This window comes from Diachasmimorpha longicaudata, chromosome 5 (assembly GCF_034640455.1).
Source record: "Diachasmimorpha longicaudata isolate KC_UGA_2023 chromosome 5, iyDiaLong2, whole genome shotgun sequence".
NCBI classification, from domain to species: Eukaryota; Metazoa; Arthropoda; class Insecta; order Hymenoptera; family Braconidae; genus Diachasmimorpha; species Diachasmimorpha longicaudata.
In genome coordinates, this window is record NC_087229.1 from 2,537,573 (window position 1) to 2,564,435 (window position 26,863).

At 38.6% G+C, this 26,863-nt stretch overlaps 1 protein-coding gene across 2 annotated transcripts in view; it reads left to right on the top strand.

The window, feature by feature from the left end:
* Positions 1-26,382, top strand: part of LOC135162829 (homeobox protein aristaless-like) — a 58,512-nt gene extending 32,130 nt beyond the window's left edge. For both annotated transcript variants that reach the window (XM_064121718.1, XM_064121717.1), the window contains 3 exons: positions 10,427-10,757; positions 17,793-17,838; positions 23,748-26,382. In XM_064121718.1, coding sequence (XP_063977788.1) covers positions 10,427-10,757; positions 17,793-17,838; positions 23,748-24,386 — 1,016 coding nt within the window. In that variant the 3' untranslated portion in view covers positions 24,387-26,382. The remainder of the gene's footprint in view (positions 1-10,426; positions 10,758-17,792; positions 17,839-23,747) is intronic.
* The last annotated feature ends 481 nt before the right edge of the window (positions 26,383-26,863 follow it).

Genomic DNA, 26,863 nt, shown 5'->3' on the forward strand with positions numbered 1-26,863 from the left:
TATTCACAGGTGCATTACTATTTGCACGACTGGTAATCTCAAAATCAAGTGACATCATTAAGGCAAAATACAGATTATTTGTCACTCAATGGCATTTGCGAGTGTGTGAGTCATGATTTTATTGACTTCGTTCAACGAAAATCAAGTAATGATGTCAGGAGAATCAAACTGGAGTGTCATTGAAGTAATTATTTACCGGAAAAATTGATTTTATTATCATAGGACATGTTGCATATGATTAAATTTTTTTTTTGCGACTCTTGTACCTAATGAGCAAAATATCTTCTAATAAACCTCGTAAGTAGTAAAGACGTCGTGGTATTTCTCAAATGTTCTCATTTATCATATCGCTAGGGACATGAATTACAACGCGATGCAATAGCCTCTCAAACTTCCACAATCTCTATTACCACATCAAATTAAAATTGAAATTCCCCAGCGATTAATTGAATTTTTGATCAAAAAAAAAATATATATCTGTCGAAATTTCTAGAAAATAATCCGTCATTGCTTAATCTCTTGAGAATTTTAACTCGAAATTCCAGGTGAAATTTACTATCATGTCTAATGAACTGAATTTTTTCTAATAAACCTCACAATTAGTCATGCCCTTTTTTTCCCTTCTTTCTTATATCAACAGAGGCACGATCTAATTTAAAACAGATCCAATAGAGAATCTCGGCGCTCGTTCTATAAAACTCAACGTAAAATCAAGCATAGTCTCCACCCAGGGCGAAAAAAAATTGATTGTTCATGGTCGAAATACCACTCTCGATAGATCACAGTCCATAGAAATGCTGTAACATTGTGTGTTCAGATCAATTTGTCCCGCTGTACACTGGAGTAATCCCGCCATTGGTATTGCATTATTAATTAGATAAAAATTCCCGAATCATAACTACTAAAATGAAAATACTATTAACAGGTCGAACTAGGTTAAAGCCAATCGTAAAAGCACTAAAATCGCTCCTTCAATTATGAAAAAAAAAATCGATTTAATAAGGTGCCCCAACTTGGGAATTCTCAGAATTTCAGTTTATTTTCTATCTTTCGTATCTGGGTGACGTTTACAACTGAATATTTTACTCCCCTTCAACATTCTAAATTATTTTACAGTCTCACAGAGAATTCATGATGTCACTAACAGACGAAATCAAATCGAAGTTGCTCATAACATCCCTGGCATCTCTATTATATTCCATAAATTTTCCAACAATGCACATGAAATTGTCAATCCCCATCAGTTGTAAACAAAAAATTGATTTAATGATGTCCTTCAACTCCGGAATGCTCAGAATTCTAGTTTACTGTTATATTTTTTGTTTCTCGGTGACATTTACAACTGAATGTTATATTTCATTTCAATATTTTGAATTATTTTATAGCTAGACATACTGAGAAATCATTATCCCACTAACAAATGCTCTCGAATCGTAGTCAGCCATAAAATCACTGAAATTTCATTATTTTCTGTCAAGTTCACCGTGTCCTTCGTTTCCATGGACATAACATGGACGGTATCTTCTCGTGAAGGTAATCGAGACGTTGAATTGTAAATAATAACAATTCCGGGTTAATTACATTCTCAAAATTTTCAACAATGCACATTAAATTTAATAATCTGCCTCACATCCTCAATTGCCAAACTTTGTCACAATTTTATCGTTTTGAAATTAAGTTGAAACGACTTTAGTCAACGATAAATCCATTACCAAAGAGCGATATGTTATCGTTTGAAGAATAAATAGCCCTCACTTGATGCATTTTTGAATTCCTGATTTTTCCCCCTTCCTTCGTTCTGAAATGCGTTTCTCTAATTTTTTTTTTTTCATTCCTTTATTTTTAAATGCACTCAACGATGCAGGGAGAGAGGAGTAGAGCGAGGAAAATTAGCTCCGCGGTGGCAGGTAGTGGTTATCTCGAGTGAGCTCCCAGTTAATGACAATCCCCTGCCCCATCGGCAACCTATCTTCTTTCTTCCCGTGGATCATCGTATGTCCCGGGTGTTTTATTCAGTTTATTTTATATTTTTCGTATCTAGGTGGCGTTTACAACTGAATGTTATCCCTCATTCCGACATTGTGAATTATTTTACTGGCAGTCATTCACGGAATGATTAATAAATGTAATAATAAACAAGTATCAGTTGTAAAGTCCAATTCGATAGTCAATATTCCCGTGAATATAAATGATTTTCGAAGAATTTACAAAATTCTACTTCCATTCACTCTCAATTCGCAATAATTACATTTGTGTTCTCTAAAATTCACTCGACGAATCAATATTGTCATTAAGATAATTCTCTGGGTATTTTCAATGTGTAATAACCAGATCTGTTTTCACTGTCGGTGATATAATTGCCTCACCTCACGCACGAAAAAAAAAATGTTTCAATATAACCCACGAGAATCAGGCTCATTTGCTTATCAGATCTTGTTGTGCATCACCATAATCATTAAAAGTGAATTAAGAAAAACAGAAAAGCTTGGGCATTAACAATTTATTATTTTGAATAAATACCGCTGGCTTTCCCAGAGAACCACTAACGATTCCCCTGGGAAATACTAGTGGAATTGAAACAAGATAAAATAAAATTATTGTGTTTGAGACCGTTAGTACATACTCGGTGGCACGATAAAACATAGATGGATAATTTTATCGATGCTAGTGTCCTTGTTGAGAGGACTGGAACGTCTTCATCATCGGTCAACACCGAGAGGGGACTGTCTCTGACGTATGTGAATAACAATAAAAAACCCGTCTTGTAATGCCAGTTGAGACAGTGAACTTCACTGGAGTCTCAGGAAGATGGGAAAAGCCTTCTCTCGATGTTATCTCCCGATAAATACAAAGTAGAATAAACATTGAATAACAATCATTTAAATTTCAGGAACATCTTATTTCAATCTCATACTTAATTAATTGCCCGTTTAATCACAGTCAACTCTTAAAAAGAGCAATCTGTAAACTATTACTTTGAAATGGAATTCGATATTTGAATTCCGGCGTTTCTCGGTCTTTTACGGACTCTCAAAAATATGAAAAATGCCTTCTCTCACCGCAATATTCCCTCTTAAACACAACATTGAATAAACACCAAAGAAAAAACATTTGAATAACAAAAAACTCGTTTCTCTAATCTCACAGATTGATTATTAATTAAATCATTCAATCACATGTAAATGTGTGTTGACACAGTCGGGGTAAAATTAAAAAAAAAAAAGAGCAGTGAACTTTAATCCCACCAAATACGTCATGAGAATATTTCACGGAAATGATTGACATTCACCTGATGAATTACCTCGACAAAGAGGAGAATGAAAAAAAAAAAAAATTAATGGGAAACAGTGAAAGGTAATTACCCGGAGAAAAGCGACTAGCTGTTTATTCCCACACATTAGCCATTGTGAAAAACCACGGAGGAAGGTGGTATACCACTGAATTAAAACGTTGGACACGGGACATGATCCGGTACAGTGTCCAGCAAGAACTTCCACTTATGTGACGCCAACTTCACCACTAAGTGGAGTGGGGAGGGAGAACGGGTGTAGAGTTGTTTAATTCATGAGATACGATAACGTGAAACACTGTGTTAGGTGACTTGATATGGCACTGTTGGTCGAAAACTATACAGTCTTGTGGTGTACATCGGGATTCCTTACAACGACGACCATGTTAGGATATGAGGGGTACATGCCCCGGACAGATGAAACACCTGGATTTCCTATAAAAGGATGCCGGTGGAATACAAGGAAAGGATCAATCAGCAATTTAATGCTTTATCGAGCAAATTGTTGTCGATGCTCATTCACTCTAGAAGTTGTTTTTTAATTTATTCAGTTATTATTTCTTCAAGCTCTTGATGTTTTTATTATTTAAAAATTACATATTTGCATATCTACATCTGCGATTGATAATTATTCCTAGTTTATCATCTCTTTCAATGATTCACGATTTTAAAATATTTTGAATTCAGCATGACTCGATAGAGAGCAATCAATTAATCTATTTCACCAGGAAAATTACACGCATAAAAAATTTTCACAATTTCGTATTTTCTCGCGATAGTTCCTGATACTTTTCCCATTAAAAAAACTAATTATTCAGGTTAATTGATAATTACCTGAAATCACCGAATTCCATGACTTATCCATGATATTTTCATCAACTTTAAAATACCGAAGAATTTCCCCTCTCCTAAATTCTCCGAAACCGTACCATTTTCCCCCCTAAAAAAAGTGCATTCCACTTTTTTATTATTATATAACTGACCCACCGCGAAGTAACTACCGGCTTTTTACACGGAATCGGTTGAAATCGACGCGCGCGACGGCTCATCAACTCTTTCTCTCTCTCTGCCCCCAAAGAGAATTTGATCGCGAGTTTATGTTAAATGGATTAGACATGGGAATGTGAGCAGTGGATGGATTGCCAAGCCATTTCGAGAAGGGAGGCTGCGCGACGCGTTCCAAGAACGACTTGGATAGCACACTTCCCCGGTCGATGGGTTTTACAGTCTCTTTGGCCGGGACATCGTCACCGAAGATAGAGGAGCCGCAGGAGTCCTCTATCCAATGCGAACAAAAAGAAAAAATTGACAAGAGAGTAAAAATATGAGAAAAAAAAACAACACGATATTGAATGTAACCTGGAAGCTGGAATGGACTGACTCGCATCTGGTCCAAACCTTCATTATCCAAATGATGAAATTATTCCCAATATTTTTTCCCAACCATGTATTTGTCCCTTCCTCTTCTCTCTGCAGTCGGGGTTCAATGATTCAGGGAATCGGAGAAAGTGACTGGCGTCACGTTAATTTTCCCATCCTCACAAATTTACAAAAAACCTCACCGGAGGATCTGAAAATCACGCGAGGTGGCACATTCGCAATTTATTACCCCATTTAATTTGCTTCTCATCCAATAATTCTCCTCATCTCAAACTAGTGCCCCACTAAGCAGTGCGCTTCTGAAAAAATAAATCAACGGACATCAGAAGCTGAAAGTAATTGGTCCACTCGAAATGTTTGACGGGTTAATCCCTCCGTACTTCCAGGAAGCCAAAATACGTTTGAGTGAAAAAGATGGCGAAATATCTCGGTGGACATGATGGAATTCCACTGAGGTTTGGGGGAACCGGAGAGCTGGTTTGCCAAAGAAAGCACAAGTATTTGTGGAATTGTACCTAACCCGGTCTGATACCACACAGGTATATGAGAGCGAGATTGGAGGCAATACGGAGGGGTGGATATGTTAGGAGATTTCTCACTGTAAAAAGTTGAATAGTTGTTGGAATTAGGCAATTATTTAGGGAGAATAATCCAGACCTTTGGGGGAATAATCGATGGTGACAACTTTCAACCGCAGCCTTTAGATTCGTGGGAATAAATATTTTGTAAATTATCAAATGCTCTAATGTACATTTCGCGAAAAATTATAAGACCAGAAATGTATTCACTGTGAAAAAAAAAATCAAAGTAAGCAGAGTATAGCATTCAAGTCAATGATAAAGTCTCCCCTCTAATGACCCGTCAAAAGTAAAACCACCGCGGAAAAATGACCCCAACAAATGACATTTTCATTAAAGGATATAATCTACCCGTTACCCAGTAATTTGATACACGTTGGCGATTGCCATACAATGTTGAACCTCACGGAGTTAAATACTCGTGGAGGAGGTTGTGCGATAGCGTAAAGCGATATAACCGAGGTACTGATTACACGTGTATAAATACGATATAGCCACAAAGGGCGAGATGTCGACGGCCTGACAGGCGTGCATGGCTGGCTGTTGTAACGATACCACCAATTTTGTGAATAAAATGGTGTCAGGAGACGTGGAAAAGCCATGAGAAGTGGACTCGGGGGGAGAAAAATGAATGCGACTGAGGAGGTTGAGACGTTCACTGGGGTGTAAGAATGTCAAGGGTGTCGGTTACTGGGAGAGGGGGGGGGCAGGGGGAGAGATCCGTCGAAAATTGCACCCGAGTAGTCGCACAACGTATCCAGTCACGCCAGGATCCCGCTAATGGGCTTTAATTGTGTGCCGTGGTGCGCGCAATTGCCCTTCTACCTCTTGTATATACAACAAACGGCATCTCTCGGTCTCCTTTTACTAATGCCCGTGCACTGTTGAGCCCTACCGACACATTGTGACATCAAGTTAAGATAAGTGCAGTTACGGAAATTGAATAATAATTGCGGCACAGCTACGGGTGCCCGCGGAACATATACATTCGTTGGGTTTATGAATGTGGAGAACATTCTGATATTGTTGACTTTTCTTTTTTTCTTTTCTTTTTTTTTTCTTCCTTTATGTAGTGCTCTGGGATGGGCTGGTTCTTGGAGGTGTATGGGTGCCCTCCAAGGGAGCCAGTGCTCCCACTGCCTTTTGTACCCTATCTCCACAATCTCCTTAATTACAATTCCGTTGGAAATTCTAAAACAATGGACTCACTGGTTGGCTGACTTAACACTGTGGAGTTATGGTTGTGGTTAATCGTCATCCGTTTGACGTTTATTCTTTGTTATGAATTGATGCTTCTGGGAGGAGGCTTTCGAGGGAGTTTGTGGAGGAATGGGAGAACATTTTTGTGGGATATTCCATTTAATAAAGTGGTTTTTTTTGTGCAATTATCCAGGATTGAATATTGCGGTACATTTTTTGAAAATTTATACGGGGATAATTTTATTTCTCAATTCATGGAATTTTATAATTGAATTTTACTTCAATTATTCCAAAAAATATGTGAAAATCCAAAAAATTGAGGTAAATCTTTATTTGAATTCTCCACTTATTTGGAATTTGCAATTTCGGGTTTTTGTGGTTGTGCTTGTGGTTTATCGTCATCCGTTTGACGATTAGTCTTCGTCATGGATTGGTATTTCTGGAATGAAAATTTCCAGAGGGATTGCCGAAGGATAGGAATTTAGCAATTCAATGACCTATTAATTTTCATCATCATATTTAAGTGAGCAGTTTTTTCTCAATTTCCAATTACTCCTGACACTAAAAAATTTTTCCCTGTCTCATTGACGAATTCCTAATGAGGCACACTGCACCTGAATTCTTCCACCGCGCATCACTTGAACGTGAATATTATTTGAATAATGTAAGGCCTCAGGTGGATGCTACTAGGACCCTGTTTGAGCTTGAAAATACTCACTTCCGGTCTGTCTATCTTCAGCAATGTTTGTCATACGGGCGTTGGTTAGTTCATTCTCTGGCGTTGCGCAATGGGGCCTCCATACATTGGTTCACGATGTACACTAATGCGATTAAAGTCACAATGATCACCATCAATTATAAACAATTATCTCCAGGTAGGCGGTGAGGGAAAAAAAGGTAATTACGAGTCATTAATCAAGCTGACGTGAGAGGGCAGATGAGCAGTACGATGATGTACACGTGTTTTACCATTCGACACATGCACACTCATAATCCAATATCTATTTTTCAACTAGACCTATTTACATATTTATTCAATTACAAATGTAAATTTTATAATTAAATTTCCCATCGATATTTATGTAACAACTTGGGATCGTTGAATTTTTATATGACTGTAAATAATTGAAAATTACTTGAGTATTTTATTAACCTCAGTCAGCAAACGAGTAATACCTTGTACACATCTATCCATGTACAGATTATAATCCCCAAGCATTGCAAAGTCCGCGCGCTCGCAATTCAATTTAGTAATTAGAAGTGACATTGTGTGTAATTACACTCTGGATGGATAATTGTAATTGTACTCGGGGATCACTCCACCGGGGAGATGTAATAAAAAGAGGGGGAGGTGAAGGGGAATGAGTTTAAAAAGAGGCAAAATACGTATATATGGGCTGTGGTTGAAAGAAGAAACGACGGGAAACCTCGCGTGCAATCGCTAGTTGTTCTTGGAATCATGACAAGGACGAATTTGCAATGTGAACATACAACCGAATGTCGGGCCCAATTTTATTGCTCGCGACCTGTCAAAATGTGTTTGGGTTATAGCATTTGGGGGGCGGGAGACATTGACATTGTATTTGATTGTGAAATTTTTGGAGATTGCAAGAGAGAAATGAAATTTAAAAAACAAATTTTCCAGTGATGTAAATATAATTATATGAAATATAATTTTTCATGCAAGTCAGACCTCAGAGTTTAATGAATGAGATTTGATATCATAAATAACCACTCAATGAGCTCCCAATTATCATAATATGATTCATTGAAATAAGTATCAATTCGATAATTAATCCAAAATGAGTTGATTATTTATTTTCATGAATGAAACAATTATCCACATATATCAGCTTGATAATTGATTCTCTGTATCCATTAGCTATCTCGAAGGAGACTATCAACTCCCATGCATCAGTGAAATCTGATCCATTGGCTTTCTAATTGAACGCAACACATTCCCGTTGACAGTGTAATTTATAATTACGCGTATATAATGCACTTGAGATCTCAAGGAGTTTTATATTGAAGTTGCGCTTTCACTCGAATGAGGGGAATCGGTGAAAATTAGAGCGGTAGAAACTTGACGGTTGCTCAATTCCACAGACCATTTTTATCCGCAAATTGATCAATTAAATTGTAAATATCATGGCTTCATTTCTGTTAATATACGGGAATAAAAAAAATGAAAAAATTCACGATGGGTTGGTATCATTATCTCGAATTCTCATCAACTATAAATAGTGTTTTTCGGTGCAAAACGTGTGAGTTTAAAAGGGACAAAAAACATTGAGAAAATTACCGATAATTCTTAATTGCCGGGGTGTTATCTAGATTCTGGGAGAATATTCTACCAGAAGCTTGTTCCTCATGCTATGGTGTATTCATCGATGCGTCTATTAGTCGGTCGACGGGAATTTGCAAGTATGATGGAATGAGAAAAGATGATACGTGAGTTTTCATGTATCTGTGTGTATTGGTGCGCCCCGGAGCTGAATAAATCTCTCGATGCCACTAGACTCAAAACATCTCGCATAATAATATGTAATGAAACGTGTTGAGGCAATACAGGTGACCGCAATGAGTTGGCTAATTAGTTTTATTACGACAAGGAGATGATTTGCATAGACATAAATCACTGATCAATTTTCATTTGCATAATTCAGAGAATCAAGTCGGTGTGACCTTGATCCTTAATTAATTCTTGGGAAATACAGGGGTTTTGATACATCACTGAAAATAAAATATCGTCAATTGAAGTCATTTTTATATTTTATTATTAAAGAGGTCATTTTTACAATCATATTTTTCAATCGAATTTCAAGTTTCTTATCGAAAAATTGGTTAACATTTTTCTAACACTGCACTTTCCTTGAATATAATGTGGATTGAATTGAACAATTCAAGTGTCGCATGGAACCTAAAAAATAGACTTATAATATTCAAGCTCACGTGGGAGTTTCAACAAATCGATTTGGCAATTTGTGAATCGTTTGATCGCGTGCCTGTGACGATTATTATGTGCCTCGTCGCCGCGTGATCCCCCGCCCGATCTCCCGATTGATCAGATTGATAAAACACAAGTTGGATTTTTTTTTTTTTTCATTCTCGTTTGTTTCTTCCTTCCATCCAAAAATTTCAGTACACGATGGAGAGAGAGATAGAGGGGAACGAGGTGTCGATTTCCATTCTAGTCGTATCATTAATACAAAAGGCAAGGTCGGTGAAAGGAACGCCAACGGACGTATAACAGCTACCACATTAGTCCACGATAGTCATCACTCATCCACGTATTTCCATAATTTTTTTGTTTATCTAATTTACTGTCAGCATCAATGATTATTTTTTTTCCCCTCCGTCATTAGTTTTTCAATTATCCATTATTGTTGGTGATGATGGTTACGTCGAAAAAAAAAATTCAATCAATTATGAAATGATTATGAAAATGAATGTAGAAACAGCCTGATTGGTGATTGTGTTAAGCAATTAGTGGTGGTCATCCTTTAACATTTCCTTATGCAATAGCGTAGTTTCCAGAGGAAACCAAAATGCGCGTTAAGGAAATTCCGCGAATGTTTGTGATAAGGATGATGGAATAAGGATATAAAACCGCTCTTTCCTGCTGGGTGGATTTGTGGGTTTTTTTTTCATATAATTGAAATGTTTTATTTTGCACTCGTTTCGTTCATTAATGTTCCAGTCGTCAAATGAATCGGTTAATTCGATGCCTTCATCAGCACTCGGTCCACTTTTTTGGTATTTTATGAAGATATTAGGACAGGCATAAACGTTGACAAGTCATTAAGAGGTATTTCGATACGTAATTAAAAATAATCGAAACAATTGCAGACTTTTATGAACTTTTCGCCAACGTTTTTTTATCTTTTTCATTTATTATGGATGGAATGGTGCGGATACTGCGGTTGAGTGTAATTAAAAAATTTTGTAATTCTAATTGATATTTATGTCTTAATTGCAGAGAATCCAGGGCGAGGTAGCAGCGAGGCCGTCTCACAGACGAGCCCAACAAGTAGTACAGGGAGTTTGGGGCTCAGCCAACAGAGCCAACAGCAAATACAACAGCACACGAATCAGGCACAGATGGGAATATCAGCAACGGAGGAGAGCAGGCACGAGGATGAAGGAGTTCATCCCCGTGCTGCACCCACTAGTCCCGAAAGTGATGCTGAGGTTGATGATTTTGCACCCAAAAGAAAGCAGAGAAGGTACAGAACAACCTTCACCAGTTTTCAGCTCGAGGAGCTTGAAAAGGCCTTTTCAAGAACACACTATCCTGATGTGTTTACCAGGTCAGTACAATTTGTCAATTGAATTCTTCGAAAAATATCAGGTAAAGGGAAAGTAATAATCGAATCCATCGATTCATTCATCATAATGTAAATGATTTAATGGTATATGAATAGTTAACGGTATTGGAAAACGAAAAATAGGCGAGAAAGTATTAATTTTAATGAAGAACAGAACTAGATTCCACTTCCTTGATAATTCATCAATCATCAGTCACTCCCCTCAGGTAATCTCGTAAAGACACAACAAATCATTGATGTATTTTCCCTCGGTCTTGGTCATCTCTCACGCCCGGATCGTTATGCAAATTTTATTCTCGCACTCGTTGATGCGTTGCACGCCACCAATCAAGTACCAGAGCACAAGCCCACCACACATCCTCACCTTTTATTACATTATTTTCTCCCTCTTTCCCCTTCCTACCTCACCACATGAGTTGTATAGTCCCCCTTTATTCATAATTTTTTTTTTCACCATCGGCGGATATGCAGACCTGGCGTCTTCTCCTATTATCCTACATTGAAATTAACTTTGAACCCCACTTTGAAGAACACCCAGTTGGTAACTAATAGCAGTGTAATCGCTCGTAATAGGTACAGCTCTCTTTCTCCTTTGCGTTTATCATGACTGCAGTGAGACTATTTTCCATGCACTTTAATGCACTTTACAATTAACGGATAACTGTATTAAATGTTAATGGAGCGGGGATTGGGGCGGGAAGGGGGGGAGCGATATTAAATGATCGGAGATACAATTACTTGTTTTTTCCCAGTTATTGTGTAAAAAAGTAACAAATTACGTGCACTTATGCACAATAATAGAGAATGAAAAAAACATCATGTAAGATGGTAATCAATGCCTTCTTGTGAGAAACCAATTGTCATGTGAAGGCAATCCTCAACAATTTTCCATTAATTTTTCTCCAGTTCTATTATTTATGAAATTGCATTATTACGGGTGGGTCTTGTTAATGCTGTACATCACTAATATAGTATACAAGTTAATCGTCGTAGTCTCTGTTCTTTCAACTCTATCCAATGACCGCAAGCCTGTTTCACCGGACGCTAATTGGATTTTATGGCCGTTCGAGTTTATTGGCTAGTCCTATTCAAGTTGAGGAGTATTAAACTGTTGATGCATATTCAACGATCTCTGGGAGGTTAGGTGGATCTTACATCCTGGCAACATTGAAATCCTAATGATTTTTCAGGGTTTCATCTTGTTTAATTGCTTGTTAAGGGTCCTCCAGGCGATTTCGTGACACATGTTAGTCATTGGTTTGAGATTTCATGGGAATTATGGGACACGGGGGGGGTGGGAGCCATTAGATATTAATGTTTATGAAGATAATCTGGCTGAACTGATGATTTGAGATGAGTAGTAAAGCACCGTAGTTGAGAGTGCATCCTAGCAAATAGTACTTGTTCAGGGATCGTCGGGAATTCAAATGATTTTTCACGGTTTCGGTGTGTTTCATGGCTTTTCAAGTTCCATCAGACTATTTTCCAACGAATTATTAAATAATAGGTATTACGAAGATAGCAGCGAGAAGTTGAGAAGCTTCATTACCGTGATTAATCTATTTTAGATGCTCAGTGGCCATTTGGAAGATATAAGAGTTGAAATAATGTCTCACCGCTTATTAAATCTCGTCAAATAATTCCACGACACACGTTAATTCAGAAATTTTAACTCTCACTAAAAATTATGAAACCCAAGGCACCAAACTAATCAAGCATTATTATTAACAAAAATAGTCTGGCAAAAATGATGATCATGAACGGGTTGTAAAGCATTTTGCCTCCAAGTGGACGCTCGGTTTATATCGATTATTATCCCAAACACTACTGTGCAGGCCTTTCAAGATCTAATTTAGATAAGAAAGTATATACCTCCGTGAGCTACTACCATAACCCAAGCGTATCCAACAACCAGTCCACGTAAGTTGGCCTCATAATAAATGCCACTTTAGTCATGTCAATTTTCAGATAATAAATAATCAATTTCACTTGGTAAAATTTTCCTCCCCCTTGCTCTACAAGCCCTTCTCACAATCATAATGGAACGCCAATTTCTAGTTTAATCATTATCCATATCCAGTGCGAATACGTAATTGTTAATTTCACGAGTATGAGGGAATGACTTGGCATCGAGTGTCGATTAATGAAGGTGGATATACTGGGGGCCCACACAAAGGCCCAACGTGGGCCTCCTTGGGATCGCGGAAACAATCATCGTTATTAAGTTTCACCGTTCCACCTCTCTCAACCAGAGGCCTCCTCTCTTCCACGATTCTTCTTTTTTTTTGCCCCCCCCCCCTTCCTTTTTTTCTTATTTTTTCGTTTCTACTTTAGGCTGAGGGATATACTAAAATATATATATATATATCTATATAACCAAGTCGTTTCTCGGGAAGTTGGTTAAACCTTTCCGGTCGTAAAATGAAATTACGTTCAAACAAAGGGCTTGGGGTTTCTCGTTTTCATTCGTTAGGTCTATTAACACGCCGTATAAATTTACAAATGTTTCATGTGTATTAAATAATCATCGAGAAGCATAAATTAACTGTGACAATGGATCGAATTATGTTTATTGCTGAATGTTATGGCTGTGTAGGGGATGAAGTGTTTAAATGATCTTTCGTCATACGTGAGATGATGGGATGAAGGTATGGAGAATGAGAGAGACGGGTATATTGAATAACATGGTGTGTTGGGGGAAAGTGGGAGAGAGGTGAACGGGGGAATGAGAGTGGTCGAGTTGCAGGAACTCGGTCCATCCCTTCTCCGATTGGCGGTAGCGTAGCCAATCCGTAATTGACTCTCTACCAAGCATACGCGTATTAAGCGCACATTACGCACGCATTTATTGCACTTTGAGATTTCAGCTACTGCTCGTCCATTTCGTGAACGTGGCCCTTTCATCTTCTTTAATATTGAAGCGTGTCTCACATGATGAGGTGCATTGAGGGACTCGCGACTAAAATCATGGCGCCAGGTGGATAAAAAAATACATTTTGGGAACTGTCAACTATTGCTTATTGTTTATTAGGAATTCACTCGAGCTGAGGGTAAATCATAGTGGTGATTGCCACTGATTTTGAGGGATTTCAAATTCTGGGACTTGTCCAACAATTTTCAATTACGTTTTCTTTAATTTCCATTGACGCCGCCAGTAATTACCACAATAATACCAGATATTTTCGAGAATTCATTTATAATTTTTAGGAATTTGTCATGAAATTTGAGTGATAAAAAAATGTCGTCAAAAAGTCATTTTACTCAAAGTCCAAAGTCAACATTTTCTGAAGAATTATTTTTTTCTATTTACCGACCGAAGTCTCATCACCCAGGTAGGAAATGCCAATGTCCACGAAACGGGCCAGGTCTGGCACGAGACTGGCTTGCCAGATCTGGGCCACCAAGCTTGGCCCGAGGCATGGCCAGACCGGCAAAGAGCATGGCTTGCCAGGCTTGGGTCACTAAGCTTGGCCCGTGGTATGGCCAGACTGGCAAAGAGCACGGTTTGCCGGGCTTGGGCAACCACGCTTGACCCGAGGTATGGCCAGACTGGTAAAGAGCATGGCTTGCCAGGCTTGGGTCACCAAGCTTGCCCCGAGACATGGCCAGGCAGACAAGGGGCATGGTTTGCCAGGCTTGGGTCCCATATGGAACAGCATTCCAAAAATTGAATTCTCATGGGGAATGTTCCTTCACTAAATTTTTCGTCCTTTGATTCTCCTTCTTCCGAAGGTACCATTATTTCTTCTGAACATACTATTTCAGGGGAAAATATGCGTGGATATCACCGTATACCACACATTCTATGACAACAGCCCGTAAGATGGCGTGTTGAGTAGTCTGATTGTGGCAGTAGACATGAGTGTCGTGTGCGGCAATTTATTATTTTAATATTACTCTTTTACTATTGTAATATGTCTCAGAGTTCATATTCACGGGTTAAAAAATACAGACATTTTCATCAACTGAAGAAAAAAGAATCTGTAAACGTAGAAGGCGCTAAAGAAAAAACTCCGGATTACAGTGAACGCAATAATGCCGATGAGGAAGAGGTTAGTTTGCCAACAGCCAATGAAATAACTATCCGTAGTGGATCTATTGTGGATCAAATTAGTGGAGATGTCGATGTTCGACATCTCGATGATAATGCTAGTGCTTGTGGTGATAGTTGGTCGGGTGGTGATGGTGATTGTGGCTCGTATAAGCATCTTAATGATTGCATCAGTGAATCCAATAGCAGCGTTGGAGACAGGGATGAACCAATTCTTGGGGGCTCAGGTTGTGATGGTGATTCAGATGACATTGACAATGATTTCAACAAAGTATTCACTGACAGCATTGGAGACAAGAATACACAAACCATAGCGGAATAAATTATCCATAATATTGCTATTATAATGACTGTTTTCATGCTTGAATTGAAGCACGATAATTTATCAATTCTAAACTACTAATTTAAAAAATAACATTGGTGCGTTATTTTGTTGGATATTTTGTTAATACAATCTTCGAATTCTGAAGACTGACTGCTAATATTATTAGATTGTAAGAGAGAGTTTATTAAGACTTAATATGGTATGTCGTATTAAATTTCGGATTCAAATGATCTACGTAGATTATTTATTTTAAAAGCGGATGAAAATAATCCACAAAAGATTTTTCTACAATTTATACCTGCAATCATTTTTTTGAGTTTTCATATTCTGTTCGCGGAAAAATCTCATAGTTGTGATTATCTTTCATGAAAATTGGAGATACAAACACTGCATATCTTTAACTGTTCAACCAAAATCGGATGAAAACATGTACTATGTCGATAGGAGGAAAAAAGTTTTTGATTGGCTGAGTTTTTTTGTCAATAGATTTAATAAATTTAAATATAAGTTTTGTCACATAATAAAACTGTTTTCTGTATAATGTTGAAGGTAATAAATACATGTCTGCTTATCAGATATACCGTTCATATATTTATTGGTGATTCTGAACCCAATACAGGCAACGGTTGGAGCCTGGCCACAGCTCTGGTCGTAAATCTGGGCCAATTTCGGGCCGAATGGTCAGCCCAGAATGCGGCCAAAGTTCGGCAATAGGTCTGGGCCAATTTCGGGCCGAATGGTAAGCCCAGAGTGCGGCCAAAGTTCGGCAACAGGCCTGGGCCAATTTCGGGCCGAATGGTAAGCCCAGAGTGCGGCCAAAGTACGGCGACCGAAGTCTGGCCAAAGTTCGGTCCCAGGCCTGGCCCCGTGTTATCATCCCAGGGTCTAGCCAAGTTCGGCGCGAGTTTGGCTGGAGCCCGGGTGCCGAGCTACGGCAGCTCGGCGGCCGTGCTTGTACCAAGGTTGGCCCATTCGTTTTTTCCTACCTGGGCAATTCGGTGTTATCCTCCAGTAATGATTTATCCAATATCAATCATTCCGTACTGCCCCGACTCCAATGGCTAAAACCAGTGTTCTAATGACGTGAAACTACCTTAATTCGAAAGTGATGTGGCTCACACCTCACAAGCGGACATTTTATAATTAGAGGGAAGAATTTCTAATGAAAACAAGACAAAAGAACAAGACAAATTTAATAAATCACTGACAACCCTGTAAAAAAAAAAGATAAATCCCAAGGAAAATTGGCTTGTAAAGTTCTCGTTACACTCCGTTATTCCTGGAACTCGAACAGGCGTTGAATTCCCGTGCGCTTTGCGGACGGTGTCAAACAATGATAATTAAGATTGCGCCATTGCCCCAGGGAGACAATCACAGGAGGCCCCCAACGCGTTGAAGTGTACCTCTCCTGACCTCACAGGTTAATTAGATAATGTAATTGTCCTATAATTACACGAATTACCCGCGCGCCTAACCTCCAAGAGGTATCACGGTGATGATGTTGGCCACGCGATTCCTTTCACTCTGTCTCTCTCACTCCCATTCGACCAGCAATAAACATTTTCTCCCGCTCACATTACTTATTTCATTTTCCATCGGTTTTCGCGCACCTTCAAAAGGAGACGTCTATGTGTGCACACTTGGAAATTAAAATAATTTCAGAGGAAGATATATTCGAAAGGAATCGTTTGAGCGCACGAAGGACATGCGCACAACTGTTTGTGTTGGAAAAATGGGAAAAAATACGAAAAGAAAAAAAAAAATACGAGTAAGACCCCAAGTAAGTGCGAGAATCGAGGTTACAAACCAGTAGCTTACGCCTTATCTTGCGGTGAATGGAGGGATAATTAGGAGTGGCCGCCTAACCGCGAAAATTCGTGATCTTATTAAGCCAGCGAGTGTATAAAGCACTTAAAAAAATATAGTTCACAATGAGTCATTTCAAATTATAATAAAACATCATTTTTTCCACAACTTCAAAAATGGTCATATTCGATAGATAATATCAGTTGGGAAATGGCAATCATGTAAGTAATTGTTCCGAGCAAAGTTTACCAAGAAAGGAGATCAAAGTGAAAATATTTATTCCCCTCTATTTCTCATGTGTAATCTTGTGTTTTATCGTTAATTTCCTCTTTCCCTACATTTGAATTAAAACCCGTCCGGGACGAGGTAAAATGAAACAAAAACACCCTTGAAACATCGTAAAGTGCGCAAAACTCTCCTGTAACTCGCAATTTCTGCCACGGACCCATGGGTCCCCTGTCATTTATTCACTCGCCGCTTTTCCGAATCCATTCGGGCGTGAAGGAATATTACGTTTGTCGGACAAATGGGGCTCCCAGAGGATAATTGAATCGTGCTTCTTTAAATGCGAGCCTTCATATTGATTGCCCTCCCACTTTTATTTTTCTACATCTCATTCAAGTGAATGGACTTGTTTTTTTTTTCTTTTTATTAATTATTGAACACAGTTTTACCTGGAAACTATGTAGATTGCGCGGCATATCCTTGAGTTGGAATTTTCCTCGAGATCATTGAGCATAACCGAGGGAAATCATTGAATTAATCAATTTTTTTTATTATTGATTTTATTTCCAAGCAATTGAACAGATTAATTAACAAGTGATTATTGTTTCAGGGAGGAACTTGCCATGAAGATTGGTCTTACCGAGGCTCGTATCCAGGTGAGTAAATACATTAATTAATAATGAACATGAAATAATACAAGATATTTAATTCGTCATGCATATCAAGTGACGAATAACCCCTCGATGTTTATTATTGTACGTTGAAAACTCTGATGGTAGATTATTCAACGTGAATACATGTTGCGTGAACAGCCGGCTAATTTGCTCAATTAGTTTAATTTATTCTCAGTACATACACGACTTTAATACACAAGAGATTTTATATTTACCCTCCCCTTTTACTCCATTAGTTCACTTTCTTTGATAATACCACTTCCATGCTAACTGTGATCTCCTTTTCCCCACCACTGCCATCATTCGTCGGTTAAGACTGCATTTTTCCGTGTTATTTTGAGAGTACTTGCGAAATTATCGCGTGACGTTAAACATTCTGGCATCGTGACCGACATATCTTCAAATTCAATGAGGCAAATACTTGGATTAAGAGAAAGAAAGGAAAATATATTTTTGCAGATTACTGGCTTTGCAGGAATTCTTTGCAAATTAAATTTCTAAATTGTCAGTATTTTTCGAAATTTGAAAGTTTTTTGTCAATCTCAGATAATCGAACAGTATTTTCCCAATTTCCGTGATAGAGATCATTGATGATCAGACCGATTCTAGGGAGATTTTTCAAAATTACAGATCGATCGAGTTGAAACGAATTGAACTAATAAACAATGATTATGTTATCCCTGATCGATGCCAGCTACCGGCCGTCATCGCTCGTAATGAATAAACGTGAGTAGTTGAACTTTTATAGAAAGTGAGAACCACTGAGTGAAAAGAATGACACGCATCGAGGCCTGTAGTTAATCATTTCGTAGAAACTTGATGGCGAAGAGGAACGTACCCAAGGTAGCATCAAAACCGGTGACCATTGACCATACACAAACGGTAGCATTTTCCCTGTATTGGTATATCATGTGCATTACAGTTCGCATGTATTTACAGCGGTAATTCGCGATAGTCATGGCTGGAAATTAAAGAAAATTGAATTGTCAGTGCGCGTGCGCGTGCGCCGCTACGATTAAACCAGTCAGTGAGAAAAACTTAATTCTTAATTGCGATGGTAATAATTAATTACACTTCAATGCTGGGTAATGCGAATTGTAGCGAATGCCAGCTGTTGGTCACGTAACAGAATAGTTGATTGAAAATTATTATAAAAAATTCACTTGTTTTTGCAGTAACAAGGTGAAAAAGTGAAGTTTGACTTCGTAGAAGTTTTAGTCCTCCCTCGCATTCCTCAAACCCATCAAAAATCTTGTGTGAGCGGGAGAAAAACACGACTCCCGGCCAAGGTGGTCTCTCTCCTCTCTTCTTTGGACCCCAAAAGTCCAGGAGTCCCGAGCGTTTGTCGGCAACTGGGGGTCCCTTTTTCGTGTTATATATACCTTTCCGCGACTCAATGATCGTTCGAACAGGGGTTCCGGGAAACACAACGCATCGCGTGAGCCCCGGGCCCTTGATTTTATTTCGAAAAATTGTGTACTCAAGACCAACTTTTCCCGAGGTATCCCTCGATCATACATCCCAGGTAGGAAAAAACGAATGGGCCAACCTTGGTACAAGCACGGCCGCCGAGCTGCCGTAGCTCGGCACCCGGGCTCCAGCCAAACTCGCGCCGAACTTGGCTAGACCCTGGGATGATAACACGGGGCCAGGCCTGGGACCGAACTTTGGCCAGACTTCGGTCGCCGTACTTTGGCCGCACTCTGGGCTTACCATTCGGCCCGAAATTGGCCCAGGCCTGTTGCCGAACTTTGGCCGCACTCTGGGCTTACCATTCGGCCCGAAATTGGCCCAGACCTATTGCCGAACTTTGGCCGCATTCTGGGCTGACCATTCGGCCCGAAATTGGCCCAGATTTACGACCAGAGCTGTGGCCAGGCTCCAACCGTTGCCTGTATTGGGTTCAGAATCACCAATAAATATATGAACGGTATATCTGATAAGCAGACATGTATTTATTACCTTCAACATTATACAGAAAACAGTTTTATTATGTGACAAAACTTATATTTAAATTTATTAAATCTATTGACAAAAAAACTCAGCCAATCAAAAACTTTTTTCCTCCTATCGACATAGTACATGTTTTCATCCGATTTTGGTTGAACAGTTAAAGATATGCAGTGTTTGTATCTCCAATTTTCATGAAAGATAATCACAACTATGAGATTTTTCCGCGAACAGAATATGAAAACTCAAAAAAATGATTGCAGGTATAAATTGTAGAAAAATCTTTTGTGGATTATTTTCATCCGCTTTTAAAATAAATAATCTACGTAGATCATTTGAATCCGAAATTTAATACGACATACCATATTAAGTCTTAATAAACTCTCTCTTACAATCTAATAATATTAGCAGTCAGTCTTCAGAATTCGAAGATTGTATTAACAAAATATCCAACAAAATAACGCACCAATGTTATTTTTTAAATTAGTAGTTTAGAATTGATAAATTATCGTGCTTCAATTCAAGCATGAAAACAGTCATTATAATAGCAATATTATGGATAATTTATTCCGCTATGGTTTGTGTATTCTTGTCTCCAATGCTGTCAGTGAATACTTTGTTGAAATCATTGTCAATGTCATCTGAATCACCATCACAACCTGAGCCCCCAAGAATTGGTTCATCCCTGTCTCCAACGCTGCTATTGGATTCACTGATGCAATCATTAAGATGCTTATACGAGCCACAATCACCATCACCACCCGACCAACTATCACCACAAGCACTAGCATTATCATCGAGATGTCGAACATCGACATCTCCACTAATTTGATCCACAATAGATCCACTACGGATAGTTATTTCATTGGCTGTTGGCAAACTAACCTCTTCCTCATCGGCATTATTGCGTTCACTGTAATCCGGAGTTTTTTCTTTAGCGCCTTCTACGTTTACAGATTCTTTTTTCTTCAGTTGATGAAAATGTCTGTATTTTTTAACCCGTGAATATGAACTCTGAGACATATTACAATAGTAAAAGAGTAATATTAAAATAATAAATTGCCGCACACGACACTCATGTCTACTGCCACAATCAGACTACTCAACACGCCATCTTACGGGCTGTTGTCATAGAATGTGTGGTATACGGTGATATCCACGCATATTTTCCCCTGAAATAGTATGTTCAGAAGAAATAATGGTACCTTCGGAAGAAGGAGAATCAAAGGACGAAAAATTTAGTGAAGGAACATTCCCCATGAGAATTCAATTTTTGGAATGCTGTTCCATATGGGACCCAAGCCTGGCAAACCATGCCCCTTGTCTGCCTGGCCATGTCTCGGGGCAAGCTTGGTGACCCAAGCCTGGCAAGCCATGCTCTTTACCAGTCTGGCCATACCTCGGGTCAAGCGTGGTTGCCCAAGCCCGGCAAACCGTGCTCTTTGCCAGTCTGGCCATACCACGGGCCAAGCTTAGTGACCCAAGCCTGGCAAGCCATGCTCTTTGCCGGTCTGGCCATGCCTCGGGCCAAGCTTGGTGGCCCAGATCTGGCAAGCCAGTCTCGTGCCAGACCTGGCCCGTTTCGTGGACATTGGCATTTCCTACCTGGGATTTTTTACCTCTTTTTCTTATTATTTATTTTATTGTCTTTCATACACCCAAGAGGCGAGCCGAGGTCATCATAAAAAAGAGGAAATTTTGTGATTGAGAGGATTGAAGGCTGCAGGAACAAACGAACCGTAGAGGGAATAATAGAGTTTTGAGAAAAGGGTGTTAAGCGTGAACCGCACGGTTGGCCTGCGTGTCGAGAACCCCAGGTGCGAGTTCCTGTGTTCCGCAAGATAAAGTGTCTCTGATAGTACAAATTACACTTTATTCAGCAAATAAAATGATTGAGTCTCGGCTGTGTACAATTCTCGGCTTTTCTCACTTTCGGTCTTCACGCTCGTGTATTGATTGGCAGAAGTGCTCGCCATCCAACGATGGAACACCAATTTTCCAAATTACCCCTCCCTTTTCTTCTTCTAATATTAAACATAATTTTTCAAGTCTACACCCTCATACCTGGGTATCAGTTACGAGAGACCGTGGCCATCTATCGGTGAAACATTGATTCTAAAAATACGCCATTTAATTTCATCTAATTTACGTTCTCCCATAGATCATCAGCTCATTATTAACTCATTATTTGTGACTATTCTTAATCCATACATTTTAAAACGAAAGGGCAAAATAAAAATGAAAATGAATTCGACAGATTAACGATCGTTATATCTGCGTTCAATCTGGCCGTACAAATCGTATTGATAATACATCCTGAATGCTAGCGGCCATTATAATTAATGTGCCGCAATTAAGGTGAAACGAGTGGATTTCGTGGTGTGTGCGTCGGTGCATTTTGTTTTAACCCCGTTGGATGTTTAGCTTCCCGCAGGGGGGCAATCGTCTTCGCCATGGGGGGGCACCGCCCCCTCAGCCCCTTCCCTCCTCCTCCCCTCGTCATTCTCCTCATTCCTCTCGTTACCAACTTCCCAATCTTCAATTTTCCTTTCTCTAATAATATTGCATGCTCGCCTTGTTCAATTCAACTTTTAACCAGCCATTACAAAATCATATCTGATCATCGCTCTTGTACAAATACTAAACAGAAGAGCATCGTCATTCTATTCTTACGTGCGTGACTCGTGCTGTACTGTCCTTTTACATTAGAACGTCTCGTGGTGTACTATTCACCGGTAGTCGGCATCTCTTTAACATTGGAAACAACTTCTAAACAATTTAACATATTCAAGTAAATGAAACTATCGTAAAAAAATATATATACATATATATATATATATATATATATATATATATATATATGTATTAGAATGCATCAAGTATTTATTGTTCCTTTTTCATCTTATGAAAAAACATTGGATGAAATTTTACAACTTCAACTTAATCTCTTTTAGTTGAATTGTTATTATAAAGGACAATAAAATGTAGCTGGGGAGAGATGGGTTTGAACTGTTTCTAGGAAGTAGAGTCAGGAAGGCCACAGCGAAATTCCGCAGGTGCGCTCTCGGTCACGATCGCTCCCGTACCGTGGATGATTGGATAAGTTGAATTGTTGTTGACGAATAAACTCTGGATTCATTGCGTTCTGTCACGATAGCCCGCACGCGTCGAGTTTAAGCCCTCAAGAGACGAAATATCCTTCCCTTCCCCACCCTCCTCCCTCCAACTGTCTATCCTCGCCCATTTCTTTATATTAAGAACAAAAGAAGAAACGATAGTTCTGAGAGTTTTTCGTATTTGTTTGCTTTTTCGTACCGGTGTGTTCAACCCAACAACCGGCACGAGTCCTCACCTTATATTTTATAACTCGATTCCTCTTCATCTTCTATCTTCTTTTCCCTTCACCTCCCCCAGCATTCTCGGTTTTACTGAATTAGTGGAGATATTTCTTAATTAAAAGTAGGAAAAAAAGAAAGTATTTATTTTTACTCTCCAACTGGAGGATGGAGAAGATGAAAGAGAGAGGTTTGAGAGGTGAAAAAAAAATATGAAAGGGAATGGGGAGAAGAAATAAAAGGAGATACTTCACGGAATGAGTCGGGTGTAATAGTAACTTCCGTTGAACTGATTAGAGGCCCTCTCAGATCACTTCGAGGAACTGATGAAAACGGCATCATCAATTGTTCCGCTTCAACTTCCTTTCCGAGGTGAATAAAATTGTGCCTTTTGCGGAGGATCTGTGATACATTTATAACTTGAAGAATATCAATACACATCCACCAGCCGTCCTTATCCTGCTTCAAGAATATCCCCTTCACAATCCTGACCCTAAAACACATCATACTTAATGTAAGTTCACCATACTAATACTTCTCCAAATCTACACACAACGGAAGCCCTATTTTCGATTTTTTTAACATTATTTTTATGGTCTGCTTCAGGTGTGGTTTCAAAATCGTCGGGCCAAATGGCGGAAGCAGGAGAAGGTCGGTCCTCAGGGCCATCCATACAACCCATACTTGGGTGGAGGTGGTCCACCGCCGTCGGCAGTGGTGGCACCAACGTTGCCCAATCCATTTGGTCACTTGGGATCGTTTGCCCTGCGTAAGCCCTTCGAGGCCTTCCGATATCCACCACTGGGTCACGGTCCAATTTTAACGGGTGGATATCCCAATCACCCCTATCATCGAGCACCACCTCCTCTCCTGCCACCAGGAATGCCACTCCCCTACAGCTCAGCTGCGTCATTTCAAACACTACTAGCTAATATATCAGCAGCACAAAGGCCGAAAATTGTCAGGAACTCACCACCACCTCAGCCACCACCACCACCTCAATCATCGCTATCGGCACCAGTTCCACCGCCTACAGCAGCGCCTCCATCGCCTGTTGTTGGACATCCACTACCTCCCGCATCGTCGACAAATACGAGTTCACCAGCTGGCTCACCAACAGGCAGTATAACAACATTACCAGATATCGATAGACGTACCAACAGCATTGCCTCCCTGAGACTAAAGGCACGTGAATACGAACTTCATCTTGAAATGCTTCGAAAAAATGGTGATCTCATAAGCTGAAGAATCGTATAACTGTCATTATGTTTAACATTCAATAATGTGAAATTGATGATCAAGCATAATTGATCAAGCCCCGATGATTTACCAAAGACAGGCTCTTTGGAATTCATTTCCTAAGCTAGCATGACGAATGAATTTTTAACATGCACACAAAAAACGAGAAGTGTTCAACTCTCCTCTATGTGGGGGATAAAATGAACCTGTTTATGCTTTATTAACATCGAAGGAGGATAGATCATCCTCCGAGAAATATGATGAATTGACCGTACTGTAGAATTATTTTATACCCTAGATGAAAAAGCCTTCAATGAGGGCTTGATTAGTCTTGTCGTTTTTTGTGACAGACGAGCTTGAAACTCAATTTGCTGCTCTTCTTTTTCAAATTAACTCTGCAAGATGATCAGGGGCAATTGGTTAAGTTCCGATGATCTACCAAAGACAGGTTCTTTGGAATTCATTTATTAATCTGAATAGATGAATGATTTTTTTTTTGCACATCGACAAAAAACGGAAAGTATAAGCTTGATTCTATATCTAGGGAATAAAATGAACCAGTTTAAGGGAAATTGCACCGAAACAGGATATATTATCCTTAGAGAAGAATTATAAATCCTGAATTCGATATATATTGTCCCCTAAATGAAAACCTACCTGTCATTTTTTGTTACGACTGAGCTTGAATCTTAATTTACTGCTCTTGTTTTTTTTAATGATCTTTGCAAGATGATCAAGCTCCGAGGATCTATTAAAGACTGGTTCTTTGAAATTCATTTTGTTAATCTAGGTAGATGAATGATTTTTTTTACATATGCACAAAAAACGAGAAGTGTTCTACTCTCTTCTATTCTGATTTAAATTGTCCTCAAAGAAAAATGATGAATTAACCCCTCATTCTTCATGCATTATCTTCTGAGTGAAAATCCCTTGGTAGAGAATAGAATCCACTTGTCATTTTTTTATATGAAACGAGCTTGAATTTCAATTTGCTTCTGTTTTTCAAATGATTTTTGTTCAGAGAGTTTACATCGATATATGCTGTATCAATGTATTGCAAGATCGCCACTTTGACAGGTCAACTAATGAATGATAATGATCATAAAAAATTTAACCATCGATTCCTGGAAATGTCGTCGCTTTCAAGTGGCGGTTGCAAAATCCCCCGCTGCAAACGCAATCCACTCAAGCCTTAATGAACCAATAATTGCGGTTTTAGAAATTTCAGAAATATCTATTCAATCCGGATATTTATTGGTTTATTCGTTATACATTCTCAATCCTTAATTTTCATAACTTAACTATCACCATGACCCGAACATTCAGGCAACTATTAATGATAGTTTATCATTTAATAATTGTCTAACGTTGCGTTACGGTATAGCTGTATATGGGCCAATGAATGAAATTCAAGTGTTGAGGATTGAAAGTTTAATGATATTTGTAACATCCGGTTAAATGTTGAAATCGTGTATTGATATTAATGTCGATCTTTGCAAAGAAATATTTCTTATATTGAATATATGTTTCCGTAGGATATATGTAACTAATAGATACGTTACAAATATTTATACTTATTGTATTAAACATATTATATTGTTATTGAAATTTTACATAAGTGATGAAGAGAAGAAGTAATTGAGAAGTAGCTTAAAGTTGTAAATACAGAACATTCAGGGCCTCTTTTCACTGGTTCAATCACAACCTTCTTATTTTTATGAACATTCCTGTGCTTCTCCATTGCTATACGCAATAAACAATACATACCAATCCAAGTGATGGAGATTGGAGGATCGACGGTTCGAAAGAAAGGGGAAAAAAATTCCCTATCTCAATTACTTAGACTAAGAATAAAAAACAAAATTTTGTGCCCTTACCAATCCAACATTCTAATTAGCTTGTTAATATCATTATCAGTCTCCCATTACCATTTTTTTTCTTTCTTTGCGACAAATGAAACATATAATTGCCAATAAAGAAACGAGGATTTTCGAATGTAAAATGGAGTTTTATTTATAATTTTTGATTTCCCTATTGTTCTAATTGACTCAAGTAATAATTACCGGATTATAGATAACATCCCATTCCTGGTAACACTTCAGTTTTCTACTATTGTTCCTCACAATAAAAAATGATTTTTTTAAGGATATTAAATCCTTCATTAAAACCCGCACTTTGCAGAGCAATCTTTCTTTTCTCACGATGACCGAGATGCAAAAAAATTCCTACCGCGACGAAATAAATTGTCTCCGAGTCACATATTATCAAAGACAAAGCCTTGAATTATCATCGAGGTCAAGAGGATCTCCGGAAAGTGAAGTATTGTTCATATTACGTGGACAAACTTAATACAAATTACCATTCAAAAAATAGTTTTTTAATGTAGAGAGATATCTGAGTTTTAATTTAGATTTTTCTCCTAGTTTAGCTGCTTCCAAGGGATCTAACTTACTTATCATTTATTCATCAATCCCCCGAAATTC